We start from the raw sequence: 19,758 nt of genomic DNA, 5'->3' as shown, positions 1-19,758 counted from the left end.
TAGGTGAGCTCTGACACCGGTTCCCTGGAGTTGGCTCGTATTGATAGTGTTGAGGGCACAGGGCTCAATATTATGGATGACAAACTATGATTTGAGTCGTGGCAGTGCTTGTTGGATTTATGCACACTTAGCTTGCTTACAGACTGATCTGTTTATGGAATGTCTTAAAGCCATGTTTCCCAAACTTTTGACACAGGTGTACCCCTTCTATAATTTTCGTAACGCTGAGGACCCCTCGTGCTCATGAGAACGTAGAATTAGGCACAGCTAAGCATGGAGCAGTGCATATCCCCACCAAACTCCGGTGCAACGCGTACCCCCACCATACTCTTCCCCCCGTACCCCTGGGGGTACGCGTTCCACACTTTGGGAAATACTGGCTTAAAGAACGACCTCTCTCTCTCCCTCTTCAGGGATCTTAGCCATCGGCCTCATTAACGAGGCCCTGGATGAGGGGGATGCCCAGAAGACCCTGCAGGCCCTGCAGATCCCTGCAGCCAAGCTGGAGGGCGTCCTGGCGGAGGTGGCCCAGCATTACCAAGACACGCTGATCCGAGCAAAGAGGGAGAAAGCCCAGGTGAGTGGCACCGGCAGAGTCGCTTCTGTTCCGAGAGTTTCCTCCCTCCAGGCACCGAGATACAGGGATGATGCCTCCCCTGATCCCGCCCCCACCCACCCCCCCAGGGACTGCTCCTAGGCACCTCACAGTAACAGCTCTGTAACTGGGCTGAAACCGGTGTGGCTCAGTGGATAGAGCATCAGCCTGCGGACTGAAAGGTCACAGGTTCGATTCTGGTCAAGGGCATGTACCTTGGTTTTGGGCACATCCCAGTAGGAGGTGTGCAGGAAGCAGCTGATGGATGTTTCTCTCTCATTGATGTTTCTGACTATCCCTCTCCTTTCCTCTCTGTAGAAAATCAATAAAATATATTGAAAACACACACACACAAAGAGGCACATTAATGTGCTGAGTGTCCGTTGATCCTGGGGTGAGGGTTGAATCATAACTCTTGTTTGTAGCCAGGAACTTGAGACAAAGGGATCAACTGATGTTACTCAGGTCAGAAGCAGTTGGCTGTGGGAAAGCTATCAATGGAGGTCTCTGTCTCTGATAATCAATTTTGGATCAATTGGATTAGTTCTTCCCCAAAATTTTTAAAAAGTACGGTATATTGATTTCAAGAGAGGAAGTGGGTGGGAGAGAGATCGAAACATCAATGATGAGAGAATCATTATCTGCTGCATCCTGCCCGCCCCCTAGTGGGGATTGAGTCCCCAACCCTGGGATTCGAATCCTAGGACGACACTCAACCACTGAGCCATGTCAGCTGGGCAGTTCTTCCCAAACTTGGCTGATCATCAGAACGCTTGGAAAGATATTTTAAAAGTGCAAATTCCTGCCCTGGCCGGTTTGGCTCAGTGGATAGAGCATCGGCCTGCGGACTCAACGGTTCCAGGTTTGATTCTGATCAAGGGCATGTACTTTGGTTGCGGGCACATCCCCAGTAGGGGATATACAGGAGGCAGCTGATTGATATTTCTCTTTCATTGATGTTCTAACTCTCTATCCCTCTCTCTTCCTCTCTGTAAAAATTAATAAAATATATATATTTTTAAAATGCAGATTCCTAAGATGTATGCTCTTTTTTTTTTTATTTTATTTTTATTGATTTTTTACAAAGAGGAAGGGAGAGAGATAGAGAGCTAGAAACATCAATGAGAGAGAAACATCGACCAGCTGCCTCTTGCACACCTCCTACTGGGGATGTGCCCGCAACCAACGTACCGGAATCGAACCTGGGACCTTTCAGTTCGCAGACCGATGCTTTACCACTGAGCCAAACCGGTTCTGGCAAGATGTATACTCTTGTTTCTGCTTATTCAGAATCTCTAAGTGGGGGCCCGGCTCCAGTGATTCTGTCTAGACCCCAGTGGTGATGTTTGTTTTTGCTGCCATATAAGTCTACAAGGAATCTCATTATGTTTGATTGACAGAGAAGTGGACCTTGGGAAAATAAGCTAGGCCAGGTCCCACGTCTAAAAAAGGAAACCAGATTGAGACTGCTATAGCTTGTACCTGCTCTCACTCCCGCTCTGAGCCCTCTGGGAGGGCTGTGGGAGTTAAGCTGTCAGAGGATGTGACTAGAGTTGGAAGCATTTCCGTTTGCCGTGGAATAACTTTTCAGAGGACGGGGGTGGGGTTGGAGAGAATTTGCTTAGCGCTGCCAGGCCCACACGTTAGAAGTTACTAGGCTTTTTTTTAGGCCTCAGCTTAGCTTGTAACTTTCCTCTGGGCCATCTTGAAAGTGGTTTTAAAAATAATCTGATTTCCAAATTTATCAAGCAAAAGGTCTTACTTTAGACCTTTAGTTCTCTTGTGGGGTCTTTGGGTCTAGCTTTGGTGTCAGGGTAATACTGACCTCAGAGACTGAATTGGGAAGTTTTCCTCCTGTGCTTCAGAAGCGTTTGTAAAGGATTGGTGTTAGCTTCTTTAGACATTTGGTAGAATTCACCAGTGAAGACATGTGGTCCTGTGTTTTGGGCTTTTTTTAAGGATTAAAAAAAAAAAAAAAAAAATATATATATATATATATATATATATATATATATATATTATTGATTTTTTTTTTTTTTTTTTTTTTTTTTACAGAGAGGAAGAGAGGGATAGAGAGTTAGAAACATCAATGAGAGAGAAACATCGATCAACTGCCTCCCACACACCTTCTACTGGGGATTTCTCCCACAACCCGGGCATATGCCCTCACTAGGAATCAAACTGGCGACCTCTTGGTTCCTGGGCTGATGCTCAACCACTGAGCTACACTGGCCGGGCTTCACCCTTTTTTCTTTCTTTCTTTTTTTTAAATTTAATTCCTGCTTCTTCTAGTTGACTGTTCCATGTGTCTCACGTGTTTGGAGCTTTCTCCATATCTAACGGAGTCTCAGAAGCCCCTGATTTCATGACTTTAAAAAAAGAAAGAAAGTATTTTATTGATTTTTTACAAAAAGGAAGAGAGAATGATGAGAGAGACATCGACCAGTGATGAGAGAGACATCGACCAGCTGCCCCCTGCACACCCCCTACCAGGGATGTGCCCGCAAACCAAGGCACATGCCCTTGACCGGAATCGAACCTGGGACCTTTCAGTTCGCAGGCCATCGCTCTACCCACTGAGCCAAACCAAACCGGTTTCAGCTGATTTCACGGCTCTTACTGTTACGTTGCTTTTCTCGGTGTGTAGGAAACCCAGGACGAGTCCGCTGTGCTGTGGTTGGATGAAATTCAAGGCGGCATCTGGCAGTCCAACAAGGACACGCAGGAGGCACAGCGGTGTACGTATGGCCGGTTTATTCCTCTTGGGGGAGGGCGGGGAGGCGAGGTGCTCCGTGTCACGTTAGGCAGATCAGCATTGGGGGACACTGCTCGCCAGCAGGCACAGCCAGGTGAACCAGGGTACGGATGTAGGGCTTCCTAAACTAAGGTGAGCAGACGTCCCGCCACAGTCCCGATTTTCAACCATTTGTCCCGCGTCCCATGGCATTTTAAAAAAGCTCGATTTTGCCTACACCTGTGTGACTCAGTGGATAGAGCGTCGGCCTGCGGACTGAAGGGTCGGGTTCGATCCCATTCAAGGGCATGTACCTTGGTTGCAGGCACATTCCCAGTAGGAGGTGTGCAGGAGGCAGCTGATGGATGTTTCTCTCTCATCGATGTTTCTAACCCTCTATCTCTCTCCTTTCCTTTCTGTAAAAAAATTAATTAAAAAAAATTATATATATATATATATATATATATATATTTTTTTTTTTTAAAGTCCCGATTTTATTCTTTCCAAAAATCGGGACTTTTTTAAAACACTGCGGGACAAATTGTTGAAAATCAGGACTGTCCTGCCAAAAGCGGGACGTCTGATCACCTTGTAAGTTAGGCAGATCAGCATGGGGGGGGGGGGAACAGCTTTCCAACAGGCACAGCCAGGTGAACCAGGATATGGATGTAGGGCTTCCTAAACGATCCCGGTAACACTTCTCTTCCGTGACAGTCGCCGTGGGCATCTTTGCCATCAACGAGGCCGTGCAGAGCGGCGACGTCGGCAGGACGCTGAGCGCCCTCCGCTCCCCAGACGTGAGCCTGTACGGGGTCATCCCGGAGTGCTGCGACACCTACCAGAGCGACCTCGCCGAGGCCAGGAGGAAGAAGCTGGCGGCAGGTGAGTTTACGGTGAAACGCACGTGTGGCCCGAAGCCGAGAGCGTGAGTGTGCGAGGGGCCTGGGGTGGAGGGGAGGGCGGTCTGTAGAGAGAGATAACTTCCGTGTAGACGTACGGTATCTGGACTTATTTTATTTTATGATAAATATATTCCAATCTTTTTTATTTACTTATTTTCTTTTTAAAATTTATTTATTTTTAAATATATTTTATTGATTTTTTTTTACAGAGAGGAAGAGAGAGGGATAGAGAGTTAGCAACATAGATGAGAGAGAATCATCGACCAACTGCCTCTTGAACACCTCCCACTGGGGATGTGCCCACAACCAAGGCACACAACCTTGACGGAAATCGAACCTGGGACCCCCTCAGTCCGCAGGCTGACGCTCTATCCACTGAGCCAACCAGTTTCGGCCAGAAAGTAGTTTTCTGGCACATAAGGTCTTAGATGTTGGTTTTGGGAAGGACAAAGCTAATCAAAGTTTATTCCACAGTTGGACTTTGCAGGAGTTTTTTTTTTATATATATATATTTTTATTGATTTCAGAGAGGAAGGGAGAGGGAGAGGGAGATAGACACATCAATGATGAGAGAGAATCACCGATTGGCTGCCTCCTGCACATCCCCTACTTGGGATCAAGCCCACAACCCGGGTATATGCCATGACTGGGAATTGAACCCGGGACCCTTCAGTTTGCAAGCTGACGCTCTATCCAAGCAGTGGTCGGCAAACTGCGGCTCTTGAGCCGCATCCACAGTTTGCCGCTCTGTTGACTAATGAGTCCGCAGGCTGATGCTCTATCCACTGAGCCACATCGGTTTCGGCTCCGGGACCCTTTTCACCTTCCCTTTCCTGTCCGCTAGGCGATAACAACAGCCAGTGGGTGAAGCACTGGGTGAAAGGCGGATATTATTATTACCACAACCTGGACACGCAGCAGGGAGGATGGGACGAGCCCCCAGGCTTCGTGCAGAACTCCACGCAGCTCTCGAGGGAGGAGATCCAGGTAGGCGGCCCTCCCTCGGGGAAGGAGCTGAGAGAGAGCGGGATGGAGCCGAAAGGGTGCTTGGAGGAACAGGCCTGTGGTCAGAAGCCTCGGCCTAAAACCGAGGCTGCGTAATGAACTGGTGCAGAGTAACTATTTGTCTAGCCCCGTGGCTGGCAAACCGCGGCTCGCGAGCCACATGCGGCTCTTTGGCTCCTCGGGTGCGGCTCTTCCACGAAATACCACGGCCTGGGCGAGTCTATGTTGAACGAGTGGCGTTAGAAGAAGTTTAAGTTAAAAAAAAAAATTGGCTCTCAAATTTCAATCGTTGTCCTGTTGATGTTTGGCTCTGTGGACGAATGAGTTTGCCGACCACTGGTCTAGTGGCTGGGGGAGTGACTCAAGGCCTAACTTGGGAAAACATCAGTATTGTAGAATGTAAGTCAGACAAATTGTGTGCTTATGAGAGAAAACGTGGATGCCCAGAGAGAAGAATGAAAGGTTGCTCTCACTCCTCATTACATGCAACTGCTGTTCATCTCTCCCAGCTCACGTTTCCTCCCTCTTTTCGGACCGCCCCGCCCACTCCGGACTGGGCTGTGTTAGACCATACGCTGTCCGTCACAGACAGGCTGGCCATTCCCCTGCGTGTCCTCCTCCAGGGGCTCCTGGGACTGGCTACTCAGCCCCTGCTGGCCCCTGTTCCTCTGTCCTCTTTATTATTACTTTTTAAATACATATTTTATTGATTTTTTTAACAGAGAGGAAAGGAGAGGGATAGAGAGTTAGAAACATCGATGAGAGAGAAACATCGATCAGCTGCCTCTTGCACACCCCCTACCGGGGATGTGCCCGCAACCAAGGCACATGCCCTTGACGGGAATTGAACTCGGGTCCCTTGAGTCCGCAGGCTGATGCTCTATCCACTGAGCCAAACCGGGTTAGGCCTTTTTTTTTTTTTTTTTTTTTTTTGTATTTTTATTGATTTCAGAGAAGAAGGGAGAGGAAGAGATAGAAACATCCATGATGAGAGAGAAGCATTGATCGGCTGCCTCCTGCACGCCCCACACTGGGGATGGAGCTCGCAACCCGGGCCTGTGCCCTGACTGGGATTCGAACCCTGACCTCCTGGTTCCTAGGTCCACACTCAATCACTGAGCCATGCCGGCTGGGCTCCTCTGTCTTCTTGTCAACAATGACCCACGCACGGCGCCTGGCAGTCAGTGTTGGGCAGGATAAGTGGGTACATAGGAGGTGAAAGAAGATCAAGTTGTGTGTTTTTTTTCCTGTGGCTTTTTGAGGGTATGAGAGCAACCTGCCCTGAAAAATAGACCTGAAGCCATTCCCGTTGCTCAAAGATCTAGAAAGATCGGAGAAAGCAGTCAGGGCTGGTGTGTGCGCTGCGGATGATACCGCGTTGAAATGTGTCCCTCCTCACCTATGTACGTCTGTCTGCCCGGTGCCCGCGTGCCTTTCAGAGCTCCATCTCCGGGGTGACCACTGCGTACAACCGCGAGCAGCTCTGGCTGGCCAACGAGGGCCTGATCACCAAGCTGCAGGCTTGCTGCCGCGGGTACCTCGTCCGACAGGAGTTCCGCTCCCGGATGAATTTCCTGAAGAAACAGATTCCCGCCATCACCTGCATCCAGGTATTTCCGAGCCCGGGACACGGGCCATGGGAGGGCGCCGAGGGCAGCACTCAGAGACCGCCAGTTCTCAGGGGCGTGTGTGTGTGTGTGTGTGTGTGTGTGTGTGTACGTACGTGTGTGTGCGTTTGTGTGTGTGTGTTTTCCTGCTGACCTCCTGGTCTCATCCTTCTTCTTCTTTATCTTTCTTTCTTTTAAAAATATATTTTATTGATTTTTTTACGGAGAGGAAGGAGAGGGATAGAAAACTAGAAACATCGATGAGAGAGAAACATCGATCAGCTGCCTCCTGCACACCCCCCACTGGGGATGTGCCCGAAACCAGGGTACATGCCCTTGACCGGAATCGAACTGGGACCTTTCAGTCCGCAGGCTGACACTCTATCTACTGAGCCAAACTGGTTTCTGCTGGAGGCAGTTTTTTTTTTTTTTTTTTAATATATTTTATTGATTTTTTTTACAGAGAGGAAGAGAGAGGGATAGAAAGCTAGAAATATCGACTAGCTGCCTTCGGCACACCCCCTACTGGGGATGTGCCCGCAATCAAGGTCCATGCCCTTGACCAGAATTGAACCTGGGACCTTTCAGTCCGCAGACCGACGCCCTATCCACTGAGCCAAACCGGTTTTGGCTGGAGGCAGTTTGAAAAGGTGTGCCGTGCGGTGCTCACACCAGGGGAGTGGACACTGGCCACTGTGCTCCCCTGTTGGCGGCCCAGTCTCGGCCCTCACTCCCCAGTCCCCGGAGGATGTGGTCCTCTTTAAACCATGCCAGGAACCGCCCGGGACAGAGGGTCGAGGAGAGGTGTTGGCATTCCCTCTCTTCCCCGGGAAACAATGTGCCGACTGACTGTCCTGTCCGATGGTTTCAGTCGCAGTGGCGAGGGTACAAGCAGAAGAAGGCCTATCAGGACCGGCTGGCGTACCTGCGCTCCCACAAGGATGAAGTCGTGAAGGTACGGTGGCCCGGGCGGGTCACTCCGTGCAGGGTGCCAGCGTGGCCTGCGTCCAGGCGAAGGGCTTTTGTAATTCCCAGGGTCATTCTGTCCACAGATCCAGTCCCTGGCGAGGATGCACCAGGCCAGAAAGCGCTACCGGGGCCGCCTGCAGTACTTCCGAGATCACGTACGTCCCCTGGGTTGGCGGGGCTGGTGGGATTGTTTGTTGTTGTTTTTTAATTGATTATGGTATCACATAATTGTCCTCATCCCCCCAATCCCATCTCAAACCCCTCCCCACATATGCCCCCACCCCCCTGTTTCCACGGCCACTGGCCAAGCCCATATGCACACACACAAGTCCCTTACCCCCACCCTCCCCTACTTTCCCTCTGAGGTTTGATGGTCTGATCGCTGCTTTTCTGTCTCTGGGTCTGTTTTTGTTCATCCGTCTGTGTTGTTCATTATTTCCTCTAGATGTGTGAGATCATGTGATCCAAGAAATACCCTTGTAAGAACCTAAACTGAGATAATCCGTAATGGTTCTGCTGAGAGGCCAATGAAGGGATCAGTTTTGTGATCTCTTTGGTGGTGGGCCCATAACCAACAGCGTTTCTCCTCTGTTCCTTAGATAAATGACATCGTCAAAATCCAGGCTTTCATTCGGGCCAACAAAGCTCGTGACGACTACAAGACGCTCAGTGAGTAACTGTGGCCTGGCGGAGGCGGCGTGGAGGCCCCCGGGGCCTGGGTACTCTCCACGGATCTCTCTTATTTCCTGCAGGCAAGCCCGGGGGCCGGGGGCCGCTTGCGATTGATTTATTGGTTTAACCCCCTTTGCTAACCTGGGGCTGCATGTCCTGTCTTCCACGTGTCCACCTTGGTCACCATAGCGATAGCATGACCGAGAACGCTGCGCCTCGCGACTGTCTTTGCTCATCTCACCATTTAACTAAGGTGACCAGATGTCCCACTTTTGGCGGGACAGTCCCGATTTTTAACAATCTGTCCCTGCCGAAACCGGTTTGGCTCAGTGGATAGAGCGTCGGCCTGTGGACTGAAAGGTCCCAGGTTCGATTCCAGTCAAGGGCACGTACCTTGGTTGCAGGCATATCCCCAGTGGGGGTGTGAGCAAGAGGCAGCTGGTCGATGACTCTCTCTCAGCGACGTTTCTCTCTGTCTCTCTTAATTCCTCTCTGTGTAAAATCAATAAAATACATTTAAAAAAAAAGTTTCTTCCACGTCCCACGGCGTTTTAAAGGTCCCGATTTCTGGATCTTTCCAAAAATCGGGACTTTTTTAAAAAGCCTCGAGACACAGGACAAATTGTTAAAAATCGGCATGTCTGGTCACCTTACATTAAAACTCACACCTGACTAGAACTCACCCATAACCTTCACCTTCCTGGGACCGGGAACGTCTCCCAGTAACCCCGTCTCTGTCTGACACGTGCCGTCTCTCCGCCAGTTAACGCCGAGGACCCTCCGATGATCGTGGTCCGGAAGTTCGTCCACCTGCTGGACCAGAGCGATCAGGACTTCCAGGAGGAGCTGGACCTCATGAAGATGCGGGAAGAGGTCATCACCCTCATCCGCTCCAACCAGCAGCTGGAGAACGACCTCAACCTCATGGACATCAAGATCGGGCTGCTGGTGAAGAACAAGATCACGCTGCAGGTGCGGCTCGGCGGGGCCGCAGGGCATGGCCTGCTCAGGCTGCCCGGCCTCACCCTCGCTGATGCGTGGGGAGGGAGGAGGCTGGCTTTCTCCTTGAATGCCATAACCTTTTAAAAAGTTGCAGAGGAGCCCTGGCCGTTGTGCTCAGTGCATAGAGCGTCAGCCTGCAGACTGAAGGGTCCCAGGTTCAATTCCGGTCAAGGGCATGTACCTTGGTTGCGGGCCCATCCCCAGTGGGAGGTGTGCAGGAGGCAGCTGAACGATGTTTCTCTCTCATCGATGTTTCTGACTCTCTATCCCTCTCCCTTCCTCTCTATAAAAAGTCAATAAAATATATATTTTAAAAAAAATATGTAAAAGAAAAAAGTTACAGATGAGCCAAGACAGGTTTGGCTCAGTGGATAAGAGCATCGGCCTGAGGACTGAGAGGTCCCAGGTTCGATTCCAGTCAAGGGCATGTATCCTGGTTGCAGGCACTTCCTCAGTGGGAGGTGTGCAGGAGTCAGCTGATCGATGTTTCTCTCTCATCGATGTTTCTGACTTTCTATCCCTCTCCCTTCCTCTCTATAAAAAGTCAATAAAATATATATATATATTTTAAAAATAAATAAAATAAAAAAGTTACAGAGGAAATGAAATACTGTGATTTAATAGCAAAATTTAAAATAGAGAGAAGAAGGTAAAAGCCATCCTGTAATTTCACCACTGCACAATCATTTCGTATGGGACCTTTTTACTTCATATTAGAAGATAAAATGTTTTCCAGGTGATAAAGTCATCATATTATTTTTTTTAATTTATTTTTATTGATTTCAGAGAGGAAGGGAGAGGGGGAGAGAGAGAGAAACATCAATGATGAGAGAGAATCATGGATTGGCTTGGCTGCCTCCTGCACGCCCCACACTGGGGATCAAGCCCACAGCCTAGGCCTGTGCCGTGACCAGGAATCGAACCGTGACCTCCTGGTTGATAGGTCCATACTCAACCACTGAGCCATGCCGGCCAGGCAGTCACAAATATTATTATTATTATTATTTTTAAAAATATATTTTATTGATTTATTCACAGAGAGGAAGAGAGAGGGATAGAGAGTTAGAAACATCGATGAGAGAGAATCATCGATCAGTTGCCTCCTGCACACCCCCTACTGGGGATGTGCCCGCAACCAGGTACATGCCCTTGCCCGGAATCGAACCCGGGACCCTTCAGTCCACAGGCCGACGCTCTATCCACTGAGCCAAACCGGTCCCAGCACAAATATTATTTTTAATAGCAATATTATAACTAATTAGAAGATACATTATAATTTACCTCTATTTCCCCTCCAACTATTTGGCCAGTTTTTATTATTACAGATAACATTGCAGGGAATATCTTGATGAAAACGTAGCTTTTATCACATGGAAGGCTTTGACTTGCAGGTAGATTCCTAGGAGTTGGCTTCCTGAATCAGTGGATGTTTTTATGGATCAGGTTCTTTTTAAAAAGTATATATATTTTTTATTGATTTTTTTATAGAGAGGAAGGGAGAGGGATAGGGAGTTAGAAACATCAAAGAGAGAGAAACATCGGTCAGCCGCCTCCTGCACACCCCCTACTGGGGATGTGCCTGCAAACCAAGGTACATGCCCTTGACCGGAATCGAACCTGGGACCTTTCAGTCTGCAGGCCGACGCTCTATCCACTGAGCAACACCGGTCAGGGCTGGATCAGGTTCTTTATAGGAAGATGAGAGTGGGACTGTATTTCATTGACGTATTGAGAACAGGAGACTCCATCCGACTTGGAGGAATCTGCCGGTGTGGCGAGAGAGAGACCCCCCCAGTGCCCAGCTTTGTCTCTGAACGCTTCTTGACTTACGTGTTGGTTTTTTGTTCGCAGGATGTGGTTTCCCACAGCAAGAAGCTTACCAAAAAGAACAAGGAGCAGTTGTCCGACATGATGATGCTGAACAAACAGAAGGGGGGTCTCAAGGCTCTGAGCAAGGAGAAGAGAGAGAAGCTGGAAGCTTACCAGCACCTGTTTTACTTATTGCAGGTGAGCAGCGCCCGGACTTGGGGCCGAGGAACGTGGCTCGTTTTCTTTTCGTTAAGACAGCCTCACCCACAGACCTCTGTGGCACTGGTTCTGATTTCCGCTGAGGGCTGAGCCAGAGCTGCCTTATTTTCCTATCTTTTCTTTTTTTTTTTTTTTTTAAATTTCTTTATGGATTAAGGTATCACATATTTGTCCTCAACTCCCCATTCCAATCCCCTTCCCCTCCCCCCACTCATGCCCCCATCCCTCTATTGTCCTTGACCATTGGTTAGGCCCATATGTATGCACATAAGTCCTTTTTTTCTTTCTTTTTTTTTTTTTTAATGTATTTTATTGATTTTTTTTACAGAGAGGAAGAGAGAGGGATAGAGAGTTAGAAACATCGATGAGAGAGGAATATATATTTTTTAATATATTTTATTGATTTTACACAGAGCGGAATTGAGAGGGACAGAGAGTTAGAAACATCGATGAGAGAGAAACATCGACCAGCTGCCTCTTGCACACCCCCTACTGGGGATGTGCCCGCAACCAAGGTACATTCCCTTGACCGGAATCGAACCCGGGATCTCTCAGTCCGCAGGCCGACGCTCTATCCACTGAGCCAAACCGGTCCTGGCGAGAGAGGAATATTGATCAGCTGCCTCTTGCACGCCCCCCTCTGAGGATGTGCCCACAACCCAGGCACATGCCCTTGACCGGAATCGAACCCGGGACCTTTCAGTCCGCAGGCCGATGCTCTGTCCACTGAGCCAAACTGGTTTCAGCTTCTTTCTTTCTTTGCTTACATACATCCTCATCCTTCGAGTTTGCAGGACCCTGAGTGTGTTTGCCAGCCCTTACCTTATCCACAAGTGGCTTAAGTCAGTCCCTTGGCTTCGTTTCAGACCAACCCCACCTACCTGGCCAAGCTGATTTTCCAGATGCCCCAGAACAAGTCTACCAAGTTCATGGACTCCGTCATCTTCACCCTCTACAACTACGCCTCTAACCAGCGCGAGGAGTACCTGCTGCTGCGGCTCTTCAAGACTGCGCTCCAGGAGGAGATCAAGTACGGGCCCCCCCTCCTCTCCTCTGCCTCAGGCACACCCCCCCCCCCCCCCCGTCTTCCCCCCGCCCCACTACCACCACACACACACACACCAGAGGCTCAGGGCTGGGCAATAAGGCCGCCTGCACAATACCCTTCACACTCTCAGCAAAGGCTGTGATTTGTGTGAACGACTCACAAGAAGGATCCCCTTGTTCAATCACTGATATATAGTGTGGTTGCAGATGCTAAGGAAGGCGATAAAGTAATCAATTTGCTAAATTCATTTTAGGAACATTTCTAGATTCAAATACAATTTTTTTTTTTAAAGACTGACCTTTAAACCTTTTTTTATTTTTATTTTTTATTTTTAAAATATTCTTATTGATTTCAGAGAGAAAGGGAGAGAGAGAGTGAGAGAAACATCAATGATGAGAGAGCATCATGGATTGGCTGCCTCCTGCAAGTCCCACACTGGGGATCCAGCCCATAAATCATCTGGCCGTGTGCCTCGACCAGGAATCAAACCCTGGATCCTTTAATCCACAGTCCGATGTTCCTTAAAATATAATTTATTGTTTTTGTAATTGATTTCAGAGAGGAAGGGAGAGGGAGAGAGAGAGGGAGAGAAACATCAATGCTGAGAGAGAATTATTGATCTGCTGTCTCCTGCACACTGCATACTGGGGATTGAGCCTGCAACCTGAGCATGTGTCCTTGTATGGAATAAAATCTGGGACCCTTTAGTCCGCAGGCCAATGCTCTATCCACTGAACCAAACCGGTTTCGGCTAAATATAATTTTTATATTTAAGAAGCTGACCCAAACACCAAGATTCCACATTTCTGTCTAATAAAGGACCCTTTGTGTTTTTTCAGCAGCAGAAAGCTGTTCCGTGTTTAGACAAGCGTTTTCCTTCCAATTATTTGTGTCCAGGAAATGGGATCGCTAAGCAGGAAGGATCTTCATGCCCGTAGATTCTGTGTAGTTTCAACTCCGTTTGCTTCTGATGTCTTCCTAGGTCGAAAGTGGACCAGATTCAAGAGATTGTGACGGGAAACCCGACTGTTATTAAGATGGTGGTCAGCTTCAACCGTGGCGCCCGGGGCCAGAACGCCCTGCGGCAGATCCTGGCCCCGGTCGTGAAGGAGATCATGGACGACAAATCTCTCAACATCAAGACAGACCCCGTGGATATCTACAAGTCGTGGGTCAATCAGATGGAGTCTCAGACAGGAGAGGCGAGGTATGTAACCACCCTTTTCTGTCCTGCGCTTTATTTTCTCTCTCACTCTCTTTCTCTTTCTCCCTCCCTCACTTTCTTAGCAGTTGACCTTTTATTTACAAGCTGATAATTGTTCAAATAGCTTTTCCTTAGAAACCTCTTTATTAAATTGTTGACCTGGTAATACGTTCATTTATTTAGCAAGTATCTACTGAGTTCTTTTTAAAAAAAATGTATTTTATTGATTTTTTACAGAGAGGAAGAGAGAGGGATAGAGGGTTAGAAACATTGATGAGAGAGAAACATCGATCAGCTGCCTCTTGCACACCTCCTACTGGGGATGTGCCCGCAACCAAGGTACATGCCCTTGACCGGAATCAAACCTGGGACCTTACAGTCCGCAGGCTGATGCTCTATATCCATTGAGCCACACCGGTTTCGGCCCGGCCCCCTTATTTTTTTTTTTATTATTATTATTTTTAATATATTTTATTGATTTTGTACAGAGAGGAAGGGAGAGAGATAGAGAGCTAGAAACATCGATGAGAGAGAGTCATCGATCAGCTGCCTCTTGCACACCCCCCACCGGGGATATGCCCGCAGCCAAGGTACATGCCCTTGACCGGAATCGAACCCGGGTCCCTCAGTCCACAAGCCGACGCTCTATCCATTGAGCCAAACCGGTCTCGGCCCGGCCCCCTTATTTACTGGGTCAATGAACACGAGCAAGTTGCCTGATCTCTCTGGGTCTTTCTGTTTTACGAAATGCGTGGCCCTGCCTTGGCCACTGCCCGGCGGCTTCTGGCCTAACCCTATCGGGGGGGTCATTTCTGCCTCCGCAGCAAACTCCCCTACGACGTGACCCCCGAGCAGGCCCTGGCCCACGAGGAGGTCAAGACCCGCCTCGACAGCTCCATCAGGAACATGCGGGCCGTGACGGACAAGTTCCTCTGCGCCATCATCAGCTCCGTGGACAAAATCCCGTGAGTGCCTCCCGCCGTGACCCCGCACACACAGCCCAGCGGCGCGGGCGCCCTCCCGCTCCCCGGCCCCCCTCACACCTGGTGTCCGTCTCGCAGCTACGGGATGCGCTTCATCGCCAAGGTGCTGAAGGACTCGCTGCACGAGAAGTTCCCCGATGCCGGTGAGGACGAGCTGCTGAAGGTAAGACCCGGGAAGCGGGCTCGGCCTGGCCCTTCCAGGAAAACAGGGATACCAGGAGGCCCGCCCACAGACCCTTCGCAAGAGCCTGAGTCCCGGATATAGCTCGCCACAGATTGCGATTGTAAAACAGTCAATGACACCTCTTGGAATGTCTATAGGGTTTGAATGGCCCGCATCAATGAAGTCCGGGTGGATTCTTCCTGTATTTTTTTTTTTTTTTAATATGTTCTTGTTGAATTTATTTTTATTTCTTTAATATTTTGTTGATTTTTTACAGAGAGGAAGGGAGAGAGAAAGAGAGAGTGAGTTAGAAACATCAATCAGCTGCCTCCTGCACACCCCCCACTGGGGATGTGCCCCCAGCCAAGGTACATGCCCTTGACCGGAATTGAACCCGGGACCCTTCAGTCCGCAGACTGACGCTCTATCCACTGAGCCAAACCGGTTTCGGCTCTTTTATTTTTACAGAGAGGAAGAGAGAGGGATAGAGAGCTAGAAACCTCGATGAAAGAGAAACATCGATCATCTGCCTCCTGCACACCTCACACTGGGGATGTGCCCACAACCAAGGCACATGCCCTTGACCGGAATCGAACCCAGGACCCTTCAGTCTGCAGGCTGACGCTCTATCCTCTGAACCACACGGGTTTCGGCTCTTCCTGTCTTGAGACACGTCTGCGTTCTGTCTTTTCGCTGCACAATAGCTCCCTCTGCTGGTGGCCAGGTGAAGGGGACCGAGCACAACCGTTTCTGCTGAGGCTGTGGCTGGTAACTCGGACTTGCCTATGCGCCTTTCTCTCCTCCTTTTTTTAATCTATGCTTTTTTCTTCTCTCTCCTAGTTCTTGTGCTTTCCTACAGCGAGGCCTCGCTTCTAGGCTTTCTGTCCAGGTGAATTCATTTTTGTATTTTTAAACGATAGCTCTTGGGGGAAATGCTGTGACTGCCTTGACTTCTGGGGAAGAGTCCGTGTGTTGAGTGACTTTAATTCCTGAGGCATGAACTCGTCTCCCATGATGTCTCTCCCGCATGAGCATGATGGGGTCGCGCTGCGCCAATTCGGTCCCCTTTAAGGATTTATTTTACTTTTATTTTTATTTATTTTTAAAAATATATTTTATTGAGGTAGTACAAAGAGGAATAGAGAGTTAGAAACATCCATCAGCTGCCTCCTGCACACCCCCCCACTGGGGATGTGCCCACAACCAAGGTACATGCCCTTGGCCGGAATCGAACCCGGGACCTTTCAGTCCGCAGGCTGACGCTCTATCCACTGAGCCACACCAGCTTCGGCCAAGGATTTATCTTAAATACCTTTGTCAGCCTCTCCGAATGAAAGCCCACCTGCACGAAAGCGAAAAGTGCTCGTGGGTGGCAGCCTCATGTGCTGCCAGAACATGACAGTGCTCAGTCACAGACGTTATGTCTGTCATTTCCCCCTGCATCTGTCCTTCCTGCTGTAGTGCTTTTCAGTTCTGTCTCATTTTCTCTTGCTCTGCACCCAAACGGGGGATGTTGGGTCACGGCAAGGTCAGACCCTGAGTGCAGGCATGTGTGCATGCATGCACGTGTGTCCATGTGTGTCGTGCCTATCTCCTCTCCCTCCCAGGACTGCGCTTTCTCCTTTCCTTTGCTAGCCGAGTCCTCCGTGACTTCCCTGGTGGATCGGCCTTTAACATCCGTCTTCCTTGGTCCGTCTGTCCCCAGATTATCGGCAACTTGCTGTACTACCGGTACATGAACCCGGCCATCGTCGCTCCGGACGCCTTCGACATCATCGACCTGTCGGCGGGAGGCCAGCTCACCACCGACCAGCGCCGCAACCTCGGCTCCATCGCCAAGATGCTCCAGCATGCGGCGTCCAACAAGATGTTCCTGGGAGACAACGCCCACTTGAGCATCATCAACGAGTACCTTTCCCAGTCCTACCAGAAGTTCAGGTGAGCGGCCGGGGACCGGGGACTGGAAAAGTCTCTGTAGGTTAAGGTGACCAGGCGACCCCCTTTGGGCGGGACAGTCCCGATTTTTAACAATGTGCCCCGCGTCGTTTTAAAACAGTCCCTATTTATTTTTTATTTTTTTATATTTTATTGATTTTGTACAGAGAGGAAGGGAGAGAGACAGAGAGCCAGAAACATCGATGAGAGAGAGTCATCGATCAGCTGCCTCTTGCACATCCCCCACTGGGGACATGCCCGCAACCAAGGCACATGCCCCTGACCGGAACCGAACCCAGGTCCCCTCAGTCCCCAAGCCGATGCTTCATCCATAGAGCCAAACCAGTTTCAGCAACAGTCCCGATTAAAAAAAAAAAAAAAGAAAAAAAATATATATATATTATTAATTTTTAAAAATGTATATATTTTATTGATTAAAAAATATATTTTATTGATTTTTTTTTTTAACAATTTGTCCTACGGCGCTTAAAAAAAGTCCCCATTTTTTTTTAAGCGCCGCGGGACAAATTGTTCAAAATCGGGACTGTCCCATCAAAAGCGGGACGTCTGGTCACCTTACTGTAGGTGTGAGTCTATCTCTGAAGGTAGAGACAAGACTAGAAACCACACCTTGTTCTCCCCCCGGGTTGCCACATCGCAGGACGTGCGTTGGGTTTGCTCAGAGCTCCAGGGCGTGAGCTGTAAATATGTGTCCTGACCCCGGCTGGTGTGCCTCAGTGGATAGAGCGGCGTGAAGGGTGCCAGGTTCAGTTCCGGTTAAAGGCACATGCCTGGGTTGTGGGCTCGATCCCCAGTAGGGGGTGTGCAGGAGGCAGCTGATGGATGTTTCTCTCTCATCAATGTTTCTCTCTATCCATCTCCCTTCCTCTCTGTAAAAAAAAAAAAAAAAATCAATAAAATATATTTTTTAAAAAGTTTTGTACCTGCCCTGGCTGGTTTGGCTCGGTGGATAGAGCATCAGCCTGTGGAAAAGGGTCCCGGGTTCAATTCCAGTTAAATGCACATGCCTGGATTGTGGGTGCGATCCCCAATGGAGGGCATACAGGAGGCAGCCCATCAGTGATTCTCCCTCATCATTGATGATTCTCTCTTCCTTCCTCTCTGAAATCAATTTAAAAATATATATTAAGAATGTGTAACTGGGGACCCTTTTCCCCTCCCCACTTGGGAGTCTGTACTTGTTCTTTAATAAATTTTCGTCTTAAAAAGAAAAAAGGGATGTGTATCTGTGAAATTATAACTAGAGGAGAGTTGGAGAATAGTTTTTTCTTCTAAATCACTGCACTCTTTTCCTTTCCAATTGTCTAATTAAAAAATATATATATATACACATATATTTGTAAATTTCAGAGAGGAAGGGAGAGGGAGAGAGAGATAGAAACATCAATGACTAGAGAGGATCATTGATCAGCTGCCTCCTGCACGCCCCCTACTGGGGATTGAGCCCTCAACCCGGGCATGTGCCCTTGACCAGATGTGAACCCGGTACCCTTCGGCCCGAGGGCCCGTGCTCTCTCAATATCTGTAAGTTAGACGTTTAGTTGTGAGCTCAGGGCATCGGCTTAGACTCGGTTCTCCTGGTGACGCGGGTGTTTAGCTGAGCGGTTCCCACGGGCGGAACTAAAACGGGACGGGGAGAGACATGCTGAAGTTTAAGGCTGCCATGGAAGGGGGACGCACAGCACTCAATCCGGAACCAGCGGTCCGCACCGGCTTCCGCTCGGACCCTTTGCTCCCGGGTTTTGTGGGCTGTCCTCTCGCCGGCTTCTCACACGTGCGTCACCTGATGGGGGCCTGGCTCTCGTGTCTCTTTCCAGGCGGTTCTTCCAAACGGCCTGCGACGTCCCGGAGCTGCAGGATAAGTTTAACGTGGACGAGTACTCCGACCTCGTGACGCTCACCAAGCCCGTGATCTACATCTCCATCGGGGAGATCATCAACACCCACACGGTGAGCCTGCTTCTCCGCTGCTTCGTCTCACTGCTCCGGCCTTCCCCGCCTTCCCCACTGCTGCTTACCCCCTCCAGAGCCAGATAGCTCACTTCCTTTGGCGGGTCTTTTTTTTTTTTTATATATATATAAAATATATTTTATTGATTTTCTACAGAGAGGAAGAGAGAGGGATAGAGAGTTAGAAACATCGATGAAACATCGACCAGCTGCCTCCTGCACATCCCCCACTGGGGAGGTGCCCGCAGCCAACGTACATACCCTTGACCGGAATCGAACCCGGGACCTTTCAGTCCGCTTTACCACTGAGCCAAACTGGTTTTGGCGGGTCTTTTTTTTTTTTTTTATAAAATATATTTTATTGATTTTTTTATAGAGAGGAAGAGAGAGGAAGGAGGTCACGGTCTGATTCCCGGTCAGGGCACAGGCCCGGGTTGCGGGCTCCATCCCTAGTGTGGGATATGCAGGAGGCAGCCGATCAGTGATTCTCTGTCATCATTGATGTTTCTGTCTCTCTCTCCTTCTCCTTTCCTCTCTGAAATCAACAAAAATATATTTAAAAATAAAAAATGAAGTTGCTGAGCCCCCCGCAGGCCTCCTGAAACGGAACCCCCCACGCTGGGCCCTAGACTCCGTGGGAGTGCTGACCTGGGGACTTGATAACACACGGGTGCCTGTTCCTCATTTTCACCCCGCCTGTTACTTCTCTTTACTTGTGTAGTTTTTCTAACGTGAACAGAGGGTATCGGCTTTTTCCTCTTTGTCACCTTAACGTTACTTTCCCTTGAGTGCTCCCTATCCCCCCAAATATCTTTCATTTCTTCCTTTCCCCTTTGGTGGCGTATAGAACAGGAAATGGGAAATCTATACAAAATGTAAAGGACATTTCGGGCGCTGTCATTTCTGAGGATCTCATTTGAGATGATGATCACCTTAACGG

The 19,758-nt window shown here is 49.1% G+C and overlaps 1 protein-coding gene across 4 annotated transcripts in view; it reads left to right on the top strand.

Moving 5' to 3' along the window:
- Window positions 1-19,758, top strand: part of IQGAP1 (IQ motif containing GTPase activating protein 1) — a 123,434-nt gene that overhangs the window by 63,904 nt on the left and 39,772 nt on the right. For all 4 annotated transcript variants that reach the window (XR_006740120.1, XM_045573424.1, XM_036415629.2 and 1 more), the window contains exons 15-30: window positions 414-577; window positions 3,243-3,333; window positions 4,044-4,211; window positions 5,076-5,218; window positions 6,676-6,846; window positions 7,715-7,798; window positions 7,896-7,967; window positions 8,412-8,481; window positions 9,248-9,456; window positions 11,338-11,493; window positions 12,381-12,544; window positions 13,545-13,769; window positions 14,591-14,731; window positions 14,828-14,912; window positions 16,618-16,850; window positions 18,686-18,818. Coding sequence is in view for 3 of the 4 variants with exons in the window: in XM_045573424.1 (XP_045429380.1) it covers window positions 414-577; window positions 3,243-3,333; window positions 4,044-4,211; window positions 5,076-5,218; window positions 6,676-6,846; window positions 7,715-7,798; window positions 7,896-7,967; window positions 8,412-8,481; window positions 9,248-9,456; window positions 11,338-11,493; window positions 12,381-12,544; window positions 13,545-13,769; window positions 14,591-14,731; window positions 14,828-14,912; window positions 16,618-16,850; window positions 18,686-18,818 (2,309 nt within the window). In the remaining variant the exon portion in view is untranslated. The remainder of the gene's footprint in view (window positions 1-413; window positions 578-3,242; window positions 3,334-4,043; window positions 4,212-5,075; window positions 5,219-6,675; window positions 6,847-7,714; window positions 7,799-7,895; window positions 7,968-8,411; window positions 8,482-9,247; window positions 9,457-11,337; window positions 11,494-12,380; window positions 12,545-13,544; window positions 13,770-14,590; window positions 14,732-14,827; window positions 14,913-16,617; window positions 16,851-18,685; window positions 18,819-19,758) is intronic.

The sequence above is a fragment of the Pipistrellus kuhlii genome, unplaced genomic scaffold (genome assembly GCF_014108245.1).
Source record: "Pipistrellus kuhlii isolate mPipKuh1 unplaced genomic scaffold, mPipKuh1.p scaffold_m20_p_50, whole genome shotgun sequence".
Lineage (NCBI taxonomy): Eukaryota > Metazoa > Chordata > Mammalia > Chiroptera > Vespertilionidae > Pipistrellus > Pipistrellus kuhlii.
This window is presented reverse-complemented; position numbering and strand designations above follow the sequence as displayed.